This window comes from Thamnophis sirtalis, unplaced genomic scaffold (genome assembly GCF_051295495.1).
Source record: "Thamnophis sirtalis isolate CommonGarterSnake01/CBP01778 unplaced genomic scaffold, rThaSir2_p1.2 scaffold_12, whole genome shotgun sequence".
In the NCBI taxonomy this organism is placed as follows: domain Eukaryota; kingdom Metazoa; phylum Chordata; class Lepidosauria; order Squamata; family Natricidae; genus Thamnophis; species Thamnophis sirtalis.
In genome coordinates, this window is record NW_028261392.1 from 55,155,793 (window position 1) to 55,170,167 (window position 14,375).

General features: G+C 38.9%; 1 protein-coding gene across 1 annotated transcript in view; it reads right to left on the reverse strand.

The window, feature by feature from the left end:
• Window positions 1-6,115: 6,115 nt before the first annotated feature.
• Window positions 6,116-14,375, reverse strand: part of RXRG (retinoid X receptor gamma) — a 43,174-nt gene continuing 34,914 nt past the window's right edge. Inside the window, exon 10 of the mRNA XM_087726367.1 lies at window positions 6,116-6,592. Coding sequence (XP_087582493.1) covers window positions 6,445-6,592 — 148 coding nt within the window. The 3' untranslated portion in view covers window positions 6,116-6,444. The remainder of the gene's footprint in view (window positions 6,593-14,375) is intronic.

Here is a 14,375-nt window from a genome sequence, read left to right on the forward strand (position 1 = left end):
GGGGAAAAATTGAGAGTTAAATCACTAGCCCCAAAAAAGCCATTTGCTTAAACAACTTGGAGACAGAAAGGAGAAAGCAGAGAAGTGACAAACCCATTCAAACACAAACTTTGAATTTGGATTTGAAAAGATTGTGTCATTAAAAGAGATTAAGAGGGTGAAACGGAAACCAAAAACATACTGAGGAGATTTGCTTCATTCGAGTTTCTTCTAACTAACATATCTTAAGCAACTCCAATTAATGAGAGGTGGAATATAACAAGGGAGGAATCAAGAAAAAAGCACTATTTTCTCACTTATGTCATCTTGTCTGTACAGCGAATGGAATGTGAAACCCTGAGCAGGAGCTTTAATTAACCAATTGTCATAAATCAGATTTTGGAAAAAGAAGGAGACGAAGAGAAACATACCAAAGGAATTTGCCACATTCGAGTTTGTTCCAATTAATATATTTTAAGCAACTCTAACCAATGAGAGGTGGAAGGTAACAAGGGGAAAAAATAAGAAAATCCAGAACTGGGAAAATATGAAAAAAAAAATTGCCAGAAGAAGAATAAAGGATCAAGATGGCTCCCACTTCTCTTCCTCTTCATATTAGCTGAATAGCTAAATTTAAGGCAGACTAGAACTCTGAAATAAGAACTGTATAACTAACCGTAATTTTGGAACTGGACATTAAGGTAACAAGGGAAAAAATAAAATAAAATAAAGAGCTGGGAAAATACAAAGGGTTTTTTTTTTTTCTGCCAGAGGGAGGACAAATGATCAAGATGGCTCCCATCTCTCTTCCTCTTCACATTAGCTGAATTAGCTAAATTTAAGGTGGACTAGAACTCTCAAATAAGAATTGTATAACTAACTGTAATTTTGGAACTGGACATTATGGAAAGGTGGGAATTTGAAGAACTACGTGAAATTATAAAAAAATATGCCTAAATCATTAAAATTAAGTCTAAATAGAATTTTGAAGTTAGATATTGAGGAGAAGCAGGAAGTGAAGGAAGAAGAGGGGGGATAATGAAGGGGTAGAAATGGTGGAAAATAAAAAGCAGACAAAAAACTTCATTGGGCCTGACAGTGGTATAGGGAAAACTGAAGAGGGAGATTATGCCCCAACAAAGGGAAATACAAAAGATTTCACTGGGTTTGACAGTGGCTTGGAGAAAATTGAAGAGGGTGGACATGTCAAAACAAAGAAAAGGGAGAAGACAGGAATAGAGAATTGGGACAAAAGACTTACTAGGAAAAACAGACAATTAGAAATTGCTATATGGGAAATATAAAGTTGAGATATGTGGTTTACTCCTATATATGATAATTAAACTGAGTTGCTAACTGATTAAATATGATAATGGAAAGATAATTAAATAAAGGTTACAATATATGGTATATGGACAAATATGAAAGTGTTATGTGGAGAATGCAAAGTAGAGGTATGTGATTCACCTTTATACATGATAATTAAACTGAATTGCTAATTGATTGAAAATGGCAATGGAAGGACAATTAAGTATAGGTTAAAATACATGAAATATGGACACAACTCTTAAAATGATGAACAAAGTGAGGTGTGTACCGCTTGTTATCTTACATAATGGATTAATGGAACTATAAGGAACATTGAACAGTAAGGATTGTTATTTGAAGACAATAAAGGGTAAGCTAAGTCAAAATATGGAAAAATGGAGGGGGAACATGAAATATACTTATGATGGAAAATTATTGAGATTATAAAGCAATATAGCAATAGCAGTAGACTTATATACCGCTTCATAGGCCTTTCAGGCCTCTCTAAGCGGTTTACAGGGAGTCAGCATATTGCCCCCAACAATCTGGGTCCTCATTTTACCCACCTCGGAAGGATGGAAGGCTGAGTCAACCCTGAGCCGGTGAGATTTGAACCGCTGACCTGCTGATCTAGCAGTAGCCTGCAGTGCTGCATTTAACCACTGCGCCACCTTGGCTCTTAAAGACAGAACTACAGATTTAGGGTGAGTAAGGATGTATAACTATATAAATATAATGATGAGAATGGCTGGGAATTGTAACCAGGCCTACATCTCAGCCAAAAATAGGCTGGTTTACATACATACATACATACATACATACATACTACATACTACATACTACATACTACATACTATATACTATATACTATATATGTATTTAGTGTCACAACCCCTGGTATGCCCAAATATGGGAGGAAGCAGACTGCTTCCATTCTCTGTCTATCGGCTCGTCACAAGATACCATCATGACAGAAAGCCATTATTTTTACTGTTGCCATTGTTACATTTGTGTTGCATTTGTGCTGATAAATAAACAAATAAAGGGAGAGTATACTATACTATATATGTATACTTTTTTTCCCCTTTTTTAAAAAAGGAGGAAGATATATGTTAAAATTAAATATGTATATTGAAAATGAATTATAAATACCATCAACATAAAATGGAGCTCGCTCAGAAGCTGAAATACACCAAGTAAATGAGATGAAGAGTGCGAAGTAGAGGAGAGAGGTAAGGAAAGAAGAGAGGGATAGGAGAGAAGACAGGGAGGAAGAGGAGGAGAGAAAGAAGGAGTGGAAAGGGGAGAGAGGAAGAGGAAGTAGAGAAGAGAAGGATGACAGAGGGAAGAAAGGAGGTAGGGAGGGAGAGGAGAGAAGGAGAAGAAAATGATGGATGGGGTACAAATACGGTGTATAGAGAGCAGAAGAGCCAATAATCGTTTTTGACAGTTGAGGGTAAGACGAATTGATGTAAACATTTAACAATATAATATAATGTTGGTTATGTAACAGTATACATGTGGTTATTTGTTAGGAAAATGAAAAAATAAAAAACTTTATTTTTAAAAAGAAGAAGAGGCCGCCAGATAGCCGTGCAGCGCCAGCAGCAGCTCGTGGATCATGGCGCCATGGAGGGACAGGGCCTGAGCTGCTCTTCGCAGAAGCCCCAGTGACACCCCCGGCCTTCTTAGGGCAGACCCTGCTCCAGACACTAGATTGGCCCCCTGCAAAGCCGTTGTCTGCCAAGGAGCCCAACTGAGGCCTCGCTCACTGCACGCTGAGGCACCTGGTGATGGATGGAGTTCTTCAGGCACTTAGTTTGGCCACCTGTTTAGCAGCTCCAGCCCCTCCCTCCGAGTGCCTTGTCAGAGCTGCCTTGGGATTTCGCCTGCGCAGACGTGGCTTGCTTGGAGGGGGCAAGGGAAGGGTAGTTGGAGGAGTGCAGAGATATCAAAACGGCTTCAGGAGAGGCAAGCCGAGGCAAGGAGTGCCTGGGAGGGTGAGGGACAGAGGTGGGTTCCTAGCAGTTCGCACCTGTTCGGTAGAACCGGTTCGTCAAATCTACCGAACCGGTTAGAAGAGGTTCCACCAGTGGACCCGGAAAGCAGGCCACACCTACAGAAGAGGTTCCAAAAATTTTTGAAACCCACCACTGGTGAGGGAGAAGCTAATAGCAATAGCAGTAGACTTATATACCGCTTCATAGGGCTTTCAGCCCTCTCTAAGCGGTTTACAGAGAGTCAGCATATTGCCCCCAACAATCTGGGTCCTCATTTTACCCACCTCGGAAGGATGGAAGGCTGAGTCAACCCTGAGCCGGTGGGATTTGAACCGCTGAACTGCTGATCTAGCAGTAGCTTGCAGTGCTGCATTTAACCACTGCGCCACCTTGGCTCTTGATGCTGCATGATGAATCAGCCAGTACGGTGAACTGCACACAAAGTTAACAGCCGGTTCGACCAAACCAGTGCGAACTAGTTTTAATCCCACCACTGTGTATAAATTATCAATGAAGAAGATGATGTCAGATAGTTTTGGGTTGAATGTCAGATAATCTACTGGTTAGTTAAACAAAAGATCTCCCTCTAAGATTCTCCCCTCTCATGTTTATTTGGAAATTCTAAGGCATACTCAGTATTAATGAACCTACAGAGGACCAAGGAAAATGTAGCTTTACCAAAAAAAAATGAAGATAATTAAATTTTTAAGGCCTGATTCATATGTTTTCTGACCAGAGAATATGAAGGTGGCATGACCCTAAGGTTATGCTATGTATGGACATACAATTTGGAAGTATCATAGTGTGTTTTGAGGTGCAGAAGTTCAGTTATTTAAGCATTCCTCATTTTCAATAAGGAGTTATGACATACTTTTGTTCTATGCAGATGAAGAAAACTTTGGCTGGATGAGACGAAATCTTTAATCATCCGGAAATATATGATTTGAGATATTTGAAATAGCCCAAGGATAATAGCGGGGGGCAACACTTCAGGCATTTAGGAAATTTTTTTTTTTGTATTAGCTGATCATTTTATATTTATCTTGAAGGTGGAGTATATGATCACAGAGATGTATGATATATATAAGTTCTCTGTTTAATTCATTTGCACAATAATAAAAATGTTTAGATTTATAGTCACTGTTCTGATTGGGTTAATTCGTGCTTTATACAAATAAAGTATAATTTCCTCTCACAGCTTTTTTTATAATAAAAAATAGAAAAGAATAGGATGAACTATAAGCAGCATTTTCATAAACTATTTTAAAAAAACAGAATAGTATAATGCAGAAGAAATGTTAAATGTTGGCATAAGGAATTATAAGAAATGTGTCTGCTTTTTATTGCCCCAAATATGTAAAACATAACTACTTGCATACAACACATAGTACTTGTCATCCTCATTTGATGGTTGTTATGGAGGCCACCATCTTTCAGTTTTAGCTTTTAAATGTTCTAATTTTTTATCCTTCTTTTTCCACCTCCCTATTTCCAGTCCTTCCTTTCCTCCTATCCAGGGAGCCCTCTGGTGCCTCATAAGAGTAATGTAAGAATTTTCAGGGTTGGTAGACTTCCAGCAAAATGATTAAGAATACTTTCACTAGGAACACAAGAGAACAGAAGCAACATCATGAAAGTTTGTTTTTAGCTCAACCTCCTTGTTCTGATATGAACTATTCTATGTAGCGAGAATTTGAACCCTTCTACTTCAAGATAGGTTTGGGCATTGGGGTATCATCCTCTTTGCACATAACAAACTGCAGCAGGAATATGTACAAAGTAATTGTGAAATATTCCTTTGAGGAATTGATTTCATTTCCATGTGAAGTTATGTTGTAGTTTGAACCTGGAACATGCTGAACAGGTTACTTATAAATACTGTCACAACAAAATAACAAAAGAATATGATTAAATATTATGGATGTTCAGCTAAAATAGGATATGAGGATTTGATATTAATAGAGGATTTTACAAGTAAGTAAATGAAATGTCAGCATGCGTTATGGATTAATTCTTTGGAATAGCTAAGGATGAAGGATGTTTAAATAACCTATAGGTAATTAAAACTGGAGGTATAATGATGTTAATATGGTAAACATTTGAGTTAAGATATTTGAATTAATATGAGTTAATGGAAGAGAAGCACCAAAGCATGTTGTAACCAGTTGATATACTTCTTCTTTTTTATGATAGATACCTGTGTTTCGTTTTTTTTTCCCCTGCCTTGTCCTTTGTCATTTTTGTCCTTTTTTGCTTTATTTTTTTTCTTTTATGCCTTTTCTTTTTGATTTTTTCTTTTCCCACTGGTGTGGGCAGGTACTGTTCAAGATTATTACTTTTATTAATATCTTTAAATAATAATTACAGTCAAATGAAAATGGATATATGATAATGCTTGAGTTAATATGAGTTATGTTTGTTGACCGTGGAGGAGATGTACCAAAGCTTGTCTGTAATCGATTGATACATTTTTTACAGATGTAAAGAAAGATGCTGTACTTGTTTTAATTAAAATTAAAAAAAAACATTTGTTAAAAAAAAATAACAAAAGAAAATCTAAAGTCATGTATGTGATTTTGCTATCTAAAATAAAACAGGCCCAGATTCATGTAAATGAATGGAAATCTATTCCAAATTATCCTGTTCCATATTGGAATGATGATGTCAACAACATCCGATGCAAGTTTCTTATCATGTGTAGATATATTCTGGGTAAAATATGAACACAAGTATACAAGGATATAAATGACATGTTGCAAGAGACATTCCCTGACTCAACTCTCCGGAATATCCAGTAAGCAGGACCTCAGCAGTGACTTCCATACTAATTACTCATATATTATTTTATTTCTCATCTTTTGGGAAGTGAAAAAATAATTTAAACTCAATCATTCATACAAGTTTTTTGTGATGAGTTACAAATAATTTTTGATGAACTGCAGAATGCCCCGTTCCTCCTAGCTGCTATTTAAAAGTTTGCATATGAATAACATTCCTTTTTTTTTTAAAGCTAAACATTTATAGGAGCTCCTATTCCTTTCTGAAAGTTATTCCATACAGGAGGTCAGGAGAATGGAATGAGTGAAAGCAGTCAGATCAGGAAGTAAAACCTCTTCGGTGGTGTCATTTGTGGTTTCTTGTTAGCATCCTGTCTTCATTAGGTGATTTGCAGAGGTGTCTCTAACATCTCCATAAGAAAGGTGTCAATAGGGGTATCACCTATTAGCTTGAAGAAGAAGAGATGTTCCAAGCACTTCAGTCCAATAGAGCGCAATGCAGGCAGCCTGAGGAGAAGTTTAGCAAATCTGGAAGAAGGAGGGAAGGAGGGAGGGAAGGAAGGAGGGAGGGAGATGGGGGAGGGAGGGGGAGAGAGAGAGAGGAGGAAAATCTGTAATCAATGCCTGCTGCTAACACCAAGGTCAAAGAGAACCCACTTTTTCTGGGTTCCACCACAAAACGGCACTCGACTAAACCGCGTCCGACTAAACCGCGTCGCTGACGTCATCAACAGGGCGACAACAGCGCGGAGACAGAAGCATGCTGTAAACCCTAAACGTAAAATTAACCCCTAAACCTAACCCCCCTAAACCTAATCCTAAACCTAACCCTAAACTGAACCCTAAACCTAACCCTTAACCTAACCCTAAACCTAATCCTAACCCTTAACCTAACCCTAAACCTAACCCTAACCCTTAACCTAACCCTTAACCTAACCCTAACCCTAACCCTTAACCTAACCCTAAACCTAACCCTAACCCTTAACCTAACCCTAAACCTAACCCTAACCCTTAACCTAACCCTTAACCTAACCCTTAACCTAACCCTAAACCTAATCCTAACCCTTAACCTAAACCTAACCCTTAATCTAACCCTAAACCTAATCCTAACCCTTAACCTAACCCTAACCCTTAACCTAACCCTAAACCTAACCCTTAATCTAACCCTAAACCTAATCCTAACCCTTAACCTAACCCTTAACCTAACCCTAAACCTAACCCTAACCCTTAACCTAACCCTAAACCTAACCCTAAACCTAACTCTAAACCTAACCCTAAACCTAACCCTTACCTTAAGTTGAATCGGCTTGCTTTCAAAGCGCTATTTAAAGCACCCTTCTTTCTCTGCGCTGGCTGTTGTCACCCTGTTGATGACGTCAGCGACGCGGTTTAATCAGCCGCGGTTTAGTCGAGCGCGGTTTTGACGGGTCACACTTTTTCTGAATTGGGTTGGAAGCAAGCCAGCAGAAGTCTGCATGCAAGTGCTAAGATACCTGACATTGTTAAAACTGGTTGTCCTTTGGATGCCATTGATAAGAGAGAGAGAGAGAGAGAGAGAGAGAGAGAGAGAGAGAGAGAGAGAGAGAGAGAGAGAATTGTTTGTTTGTGTGTATTATGAACACACACACATATGTATACTTTATTAAAGATTATAATGACAAGTAAAACTTCAATACAGATTAAAAAGGTATAACTATAAAAAGGAATGGAAGGTGCACAAAAGAAAAAAAGAGAAAAACAAAAGGATATGAAGGAAAAAAGTAATAAAGAAGTGACATCCCAACAACCATAAATAATTCTAATAATCTATCAGCTCCTTTTAACAATGCAGAAATGATATCTTCTTCCCATATAACATCTCTTAACTATAAACAAATCCATAATTCATTGTCATTTCAGGCCTTTCAGTCATTCTAAGAGTTATGAGGAATTTTAGCCTTGATCAAATGAACTAACTTTATATTTCTTTTATTTCTAACAGCCTTGATCTTTAGTGGTCAACAAAAAAAATAATGATATAAAATTCTCTTTTCATTATTTCTTTGTCCCTTCCCTCAAGAGTCTTCAAAACTTTAAACGATAACTATTTTGCAAATCCAATATAGGAAAATTATCATACCTCTCTCTTGAGATATTATTTCAGCATCCTTTGTATATTGCTTTTAATGAAGATATTAGACCTCTTTTATATGTTTAGTGTAACATCTTTGTAGCCTGTCATTTATAAATAGGGGAGGCATGGTGGCTTAATGATGCTGGAGATCATCTTTGCTCCAGTGGTTTAAATCCTTGCACTGTATGGTGTGGTGAGCTCCTATCACTCAGGCTCAGCTTCTGCCCTCCTAGCATGCTGCACATGAGTAAATAAATAGGTACCAATTTGGTGGAGTGAAGAGATGGCACTTCGTGCAGACCGTGACCCGACAAAAGCGTGAACGTCAAAAGCGCGCTGACAAAACCGCAATGTCAAAAGCGCGTCGACAACAACGGGCCGACAGAAGCACGATTTAAGTTAAGGTAAGGTTTAGGGTTAGGTTTAGGGTTAGGTTTAGGGTTAAGTTTAGGGTTAGGTTTAGGGTTAGGTTTAGGGTTAGGTTTAGGGTTAGGTTTAGGGTTAGGTTTAGGGTTAGGTTTAGGGTTAGGTTTAGGGTTAGGGTTAGGGTTAGGGTTAGGGTTAGGGTTAGGGTTAGGGTTAGGGTTAGGGTTAGGTTTAGGTTTAGGGTTAGGTTTAGGGTTAGGTTTAGGGTTAGGTTTAGGGTTAGGGTTAGGGTTAGGTTTAGGGTTAGGTTTAGGGTTAGGTTTAGGGTTAGGTTTAGGGTTAGGGTTAGGGTTAGGTTTAGGGTTAGGTTTAGGGTTAGGTTTAGGGTTAGGTTTAGGGTTAGGTTACACCGCGCTTCTGTCGGCGCACTGTTGTCAGCGTGCTTCAGCGCTCATTCGTCGGCGCGGTTTTGTCGGCGCGGTTTTGTCACCGCGGTTTAGTCAGGCGCGCTTTTGTCGTTCGCGCATTTGTGGTGGAACCCGTGCAGACAGTTAGAATCCTACTGATGCTGAACCTTCCAGGTTGCGATGCCTGTTGGTGAAGCAGCTTTAGTGGAGGGAGTGGGCCTTAGATGCTGCTGCTGCAGGAAAGCCACATGTCTTTCTTTCTGGTGGAGCCAGCTCGCCCTCATGTGGCACACCTTGGGAAGCACATGAGTGGGAACCAAACAGGGCTAGCTAAACTAGTACTCTGCATTAACATTGTAGTCTCCCGGTTAATGTAACATTGTCATATGCTAAATAAATCAATAAATTTGTAAATACACTTTCAACTCAGTCTTGTCAGGCAGAACTTGTTCCTCTTCCATAAGATTTTTAAATGCAATCTCTTCATAGAGGCAGATGCCTCTGTTGACACTAGTAACCTTCAGAGTCCATTCAGAAATATCCTTCAATTTGCCTAATATTAGAATATTTTGCTTCATTCTGTAATTATAAGTCAAGTTTATGTGTTCTTTTTAATTGTAATATTTAGTTCCCTCTAATGCTCAAATTTTAAAATGTTGTTACGGTTTTTTTTCTTTTTAAATTCAAAACAACTGCATTTATCTACAGGGAAATTATAATTAATTCAAAAAAACTTATTTTAAATTTATCTGGATCCTTAGTCCATTTGTAACTTTCTAAAATCAAAGTTTTTATCACCCTTTTGCTTTTCATTACATTTAAAACGTTCTTAAAACTTGTGTTTAAAACTGTTTTTAGATACTGTGTTGTAACCTTAAAGAGATTTTTTAATAGAATTATTTTTTGTAATTTATAAAATTGTTCACTGTCAGTACATATCCTCAGAGAAATTGTCTAGAAATATATATGTTGGAAATGTGAATAACAAGGAAGGACATATCATTTTATTATGTTCAGTGGATGGGTAAAAAAGCTACATTTTTTTTTTAATTCAGATACGTTGATTCAGAGGATTTTAAAGGAGGATATACAATTGAAGCCAGAGGTCTTGAGTTTGATGGACAAGCAGTTGGAGAAACATTTTTGAAACATTATTTTTGTACATGATTATTATTTGTACAAATATGGAAAAAATTGGCATTACCCACAATGAAGGAATTGTTGGTAAAGATAATGGGAGTTGCTGAAATGGCTAAATTGACATATTTAATTAGAGAAAAGACAATATGTACTTTTAATGCTAATTGGAAATTGCTAATTATTATTGCTAATTAGATTAAAGAAAGATGAGAGTTATGTTGTAACGATAGAGTATGATAAATTTATAATTGTGTTTATAGTTGCTGTAAAAAAAGATTAGAAACTACTGCTTTATATCTTTTTTCCTTATTTTCTATTTTTCTTTCTAGCCTTTTAAACTTTCTCCTTGATTTCTTTTTCTTACTTTATATTCATGTGTATTAGTTATCTTCCTTTTAAAAATTCTTTAATGGAATTGCAGGTATGTTGTGTGTTTATATATGTGTAAAATTCATTATTATCTTTCCCCCTTCTATCTATTACTAAATTTGTCATAGTACAATTAAAATTGAACACTGAAATGCTATGGGAATACATTGCAAATGCCAGTATTTCCTTCGGTTAGAGGTCTCTTTTCTCTGTAAGTCATCTCTGTACTCTGTTAATTATGCATATTGAACAAGAAGTATTAAGCTGGTTTAAAATATTGTTGTTCAAAAAAAGAGATGAACACAAAAGGGATTTTAAAATAATTCAGGAAAAGTTTGTTTTTATTTTAGCAATCTAAATATTGTCCAGCAGATGGCAGAATAGGACAACATAAAAATTGTAAAAGCTTGCGAGGATTCTCTTTCAAGCTAAGAACTGTATTTTTTTCCTAGATAACTTTTCAGGGCCAAATACACTGGAGTAGTAACCCACATCAAGCCACATTTATACTCATCTCTCACTCTTCCCCACTTTTTGTATTCTATTTAAAACTAGCTCTCAGAACATTTTCCACTTTGCAGCACTACAACGCCTGGCTGAAATGGCTGGCTACAGAAATCCCTGTCTGTATTTAAGTCCATTATTCTGCTTTGACCCCAGTGGCAACCTGATATTCTATCTGGGTTGCTGGATTATAAATCAGGATACCAGGCACGCGCTCTACATGGGGCTGCCCTTGAAGAGTGTTCGAAGAGTTCAGTTAGTCCAGAACGCAGCCGCGCGAGCGATTGTGGGTGCACCCAGGTACACCCACATCACACCTATCCTCCGCGAGCTGCACTGGCTACCCATTAGTCTCCGGACCCGCTTCAAGGTGCTGGTCGTCACCTATAAAGCCCTACATGGCATCGGACCTGGGTACCTGAGAGACCGCCTCCTGCCGATTACCTCCCATAGACCGATTAGATCTCACAGGTTAGGTCTCCTCCGGATTCCATCTGCCAGCCAATGTCGGCTGGCGACTCCCTGGGGAAGAGCCTTCTCTGTTGCAGCTCCGGCCCTTTGGAACGACCTCCCCGTGGAGATCCGGACCCTTACTACCCTCCCGGCCTTCTGCAAAGCCACCAAGTCCTGGCTGCTCCAGCAGGCCGGGGGGGCTTGTGAAATATCCAGCCCCACAGTAACTGTGAATGTTGTGTATTTTAAAGTGTTGTTTTGTTTATTTATCCCCTTCCCTTGTTTATTGTAAGCCGCCCGGAGTCCTTCGGGAGTGGGCAGCATACAAGACCAATAAACTCAAACTCAAACTCAATTTTAGTCCTCCCCTAGGCATGAAAGTCTTGGTGTTGCTTTATCTCATTCTAACCCATGTCATAGACTTGTTATGGGGAAAACAGGAGGCGAGAACACTATATATATTGCTTTGAAAGGCAGAGTGTACATCTAATTAATTAAACTCTCATTGGTGGATCTACCCATTTCTTTACCTGTGCAGGGAGTAAACACCGCAAGTATGACAATTTTTCTATTCCTTGGGCTAGAAGGAAAAAAGTGTCTGACTACTTGCTAAAGAGTTTTTGCCCCCCTTCTCGAATGGTATGGTTGTTGTGTGTTTTTAAATATTGTATTGTTATGTCTCGTCTTTTTATCCCCCTGTCTGTACGCCCTTCCCTGACTGAATTGTGAGCCGCCCTGAGTCCCCTTCGGGGAAAAGGGCAGCATATAAATGTAATAAATCCAAATCCAAATCCAATTGCACTTTAAAAGATTGAACTAAACCAGACTATATCAGTCTTCCACTGTTTTATCATATACAGCCATTCCTCGCTTGGTGAGTACCTTGGTTACTGATAAATCACACAATAGTAACAGTAGTAGTACAGGATGATGCCGCGCATTCTTGCCTTCTAGAAATGGACCAGTACGTGTACTGGAAAAAGATGGTCATGAAAATCAGCTCCAAATCATTTTCTGTCTATATAAGATTCAATGGCCCGAGAAGTTATAAGAAAAATAGGTCAAAGAGTTCCTTAAAATGAAGATGCTAAAAGCAAAATCTTTCTCAAATCCAATATTCAACAAGCCAGTGTATCTCTGCCAAAAAATCTGATGAAAATCTGATTTAAAATGACACGCATATAGGTAAGGAAAAAAGGTCATCAAACAACACACAGAAGTAGTCCAAATTTGCAGAGATGGTGTCAGGAAAGCTCAACTTCAAAATGAGTGGAAGTTAATGAACCATGTGAAGGAAAAACTCAAGTCCTCTTTGGATATGTTCAAAATGAAACCACGAGAAAAGAAGCCGTACGCTAGCTACTCTGGGAAGATGGCGAAAGATAGCAAGTTACAGAGAAAAAGATAAAGCCCTCCAGAAAAAGATAAAGTACTAGATTGGTTTAGTCTTCCTGGAGTGGAGGACGTGTTCCACTTGATCATTTCAATTAGATGATTAAAAGGCAGGATCTGAGTCTCAGTTGGACAACAGAATAGTCAGGAAATATGGACTGACCTTGAATGCATTTAGATTTCTAGAGCCAGCCAAAGTACCCTAAGTTACTACTGAATGTATTTCCTGGCTGTTTGCCAAGTTCAAAAATTGAGATTAGGTTAGTCTGATGAGACTAATTGTTAGGGTAATTTAACAGCTGAAAAGCTGCTACAATGATATAATACTGGGAATGAATCAGCGAGGTGTTTGAGCTGATATCACTTTAAGAGCCTGTAATAAGAAGAGGCCCTGTTGGGTCATATCTCTCTCTCCATGTGTGCTTCTGTGCTATAATTGCTGATTGTTGTTTGTCTGAGGTCTGACTAAAGTACATGTATGTATATATTCTTTGTAGATAAAACCACTATTTACCTCTGTTTACTGTATTTGCTCCTGGGTTGTCTCACATAGTCACACTGTGCACACTCTGACAGGTTAAGGATCCAGTCCAGAAAGAACACCAGAGTGACTAGAGAAACCAGAGAGAAGACTAACCCACTGAGAGCTTGCACCAGAGCCAGAGGGGCTGTGCATCGTGGTTTGTTAGTGGTTGGTGCTTGTAACATAAACAGGCAACATGGATTCCATCAGCGTAATGGGAGGAGGTTTTGTGATGTCTTGACTGAATGAGACAAGCTACCTTTCCTGGAGTGTAAAGATGGAGAGGTACCTGCAAAGGGAGGAGTTGTGGATGATAGTTACTAATCCTCCAGCAGTCCTGGATGATGGGGACCAGAGAAGAAATGAAAAGGCATTAGCCAGCTTAATCCTGGCTTTAGAGGACAGCCGGCTGATACACGTGAGGTGCCTCCAATCTGCGAAAGAGTTCTGGGAGGCTTTGCGCAGTGTTTATGTTAGAGAGACTGCGGGCAGTAAAGTGTTGCTGACAAGGAGACTGTAAAAAGCACAACTGAAGCCATGGGAGAGCATGTCCACATATCTGCAGGCTATGAGAAAGACATCCCTGGAGTTAGAGGAAAGAGGAATGATGTTTACTGAGGCACACAAGATGTATGTGGTGCTCAGTTCATTGGAGACTTCATGGGACATTTGTGTGACTAGCCCAGAGTCTATGCAAAAGAGGGACTTAAACCATGACATATTTGACCGATTGCTGGAGGAAGAACCGAAACGTCTTGAAAGGCGGCCAGGAAAGAAAGGAGATAATGCTCAGCAACAGGCCAACATCTGCCGTGACCCGTCAAAACCGCGGTCCACAAAAGCGCGCTCGACGAAAGTGCGCATTTGACGTCATCACAGCGCGACGAAAAAAATTAAAAATTGAAATAAAAATAAAATTAAAGCAAGCCGATTCACATAAAGGTAAGGGTTAGGGTTAGGGTTAGGGTTAGGGTTAGGGTTAGGGTTAGGGTTAGGGTTAGGGTTAGGGTTAGGGTTAGGGTTAGGGTTAGGGTTAGGGTTAGG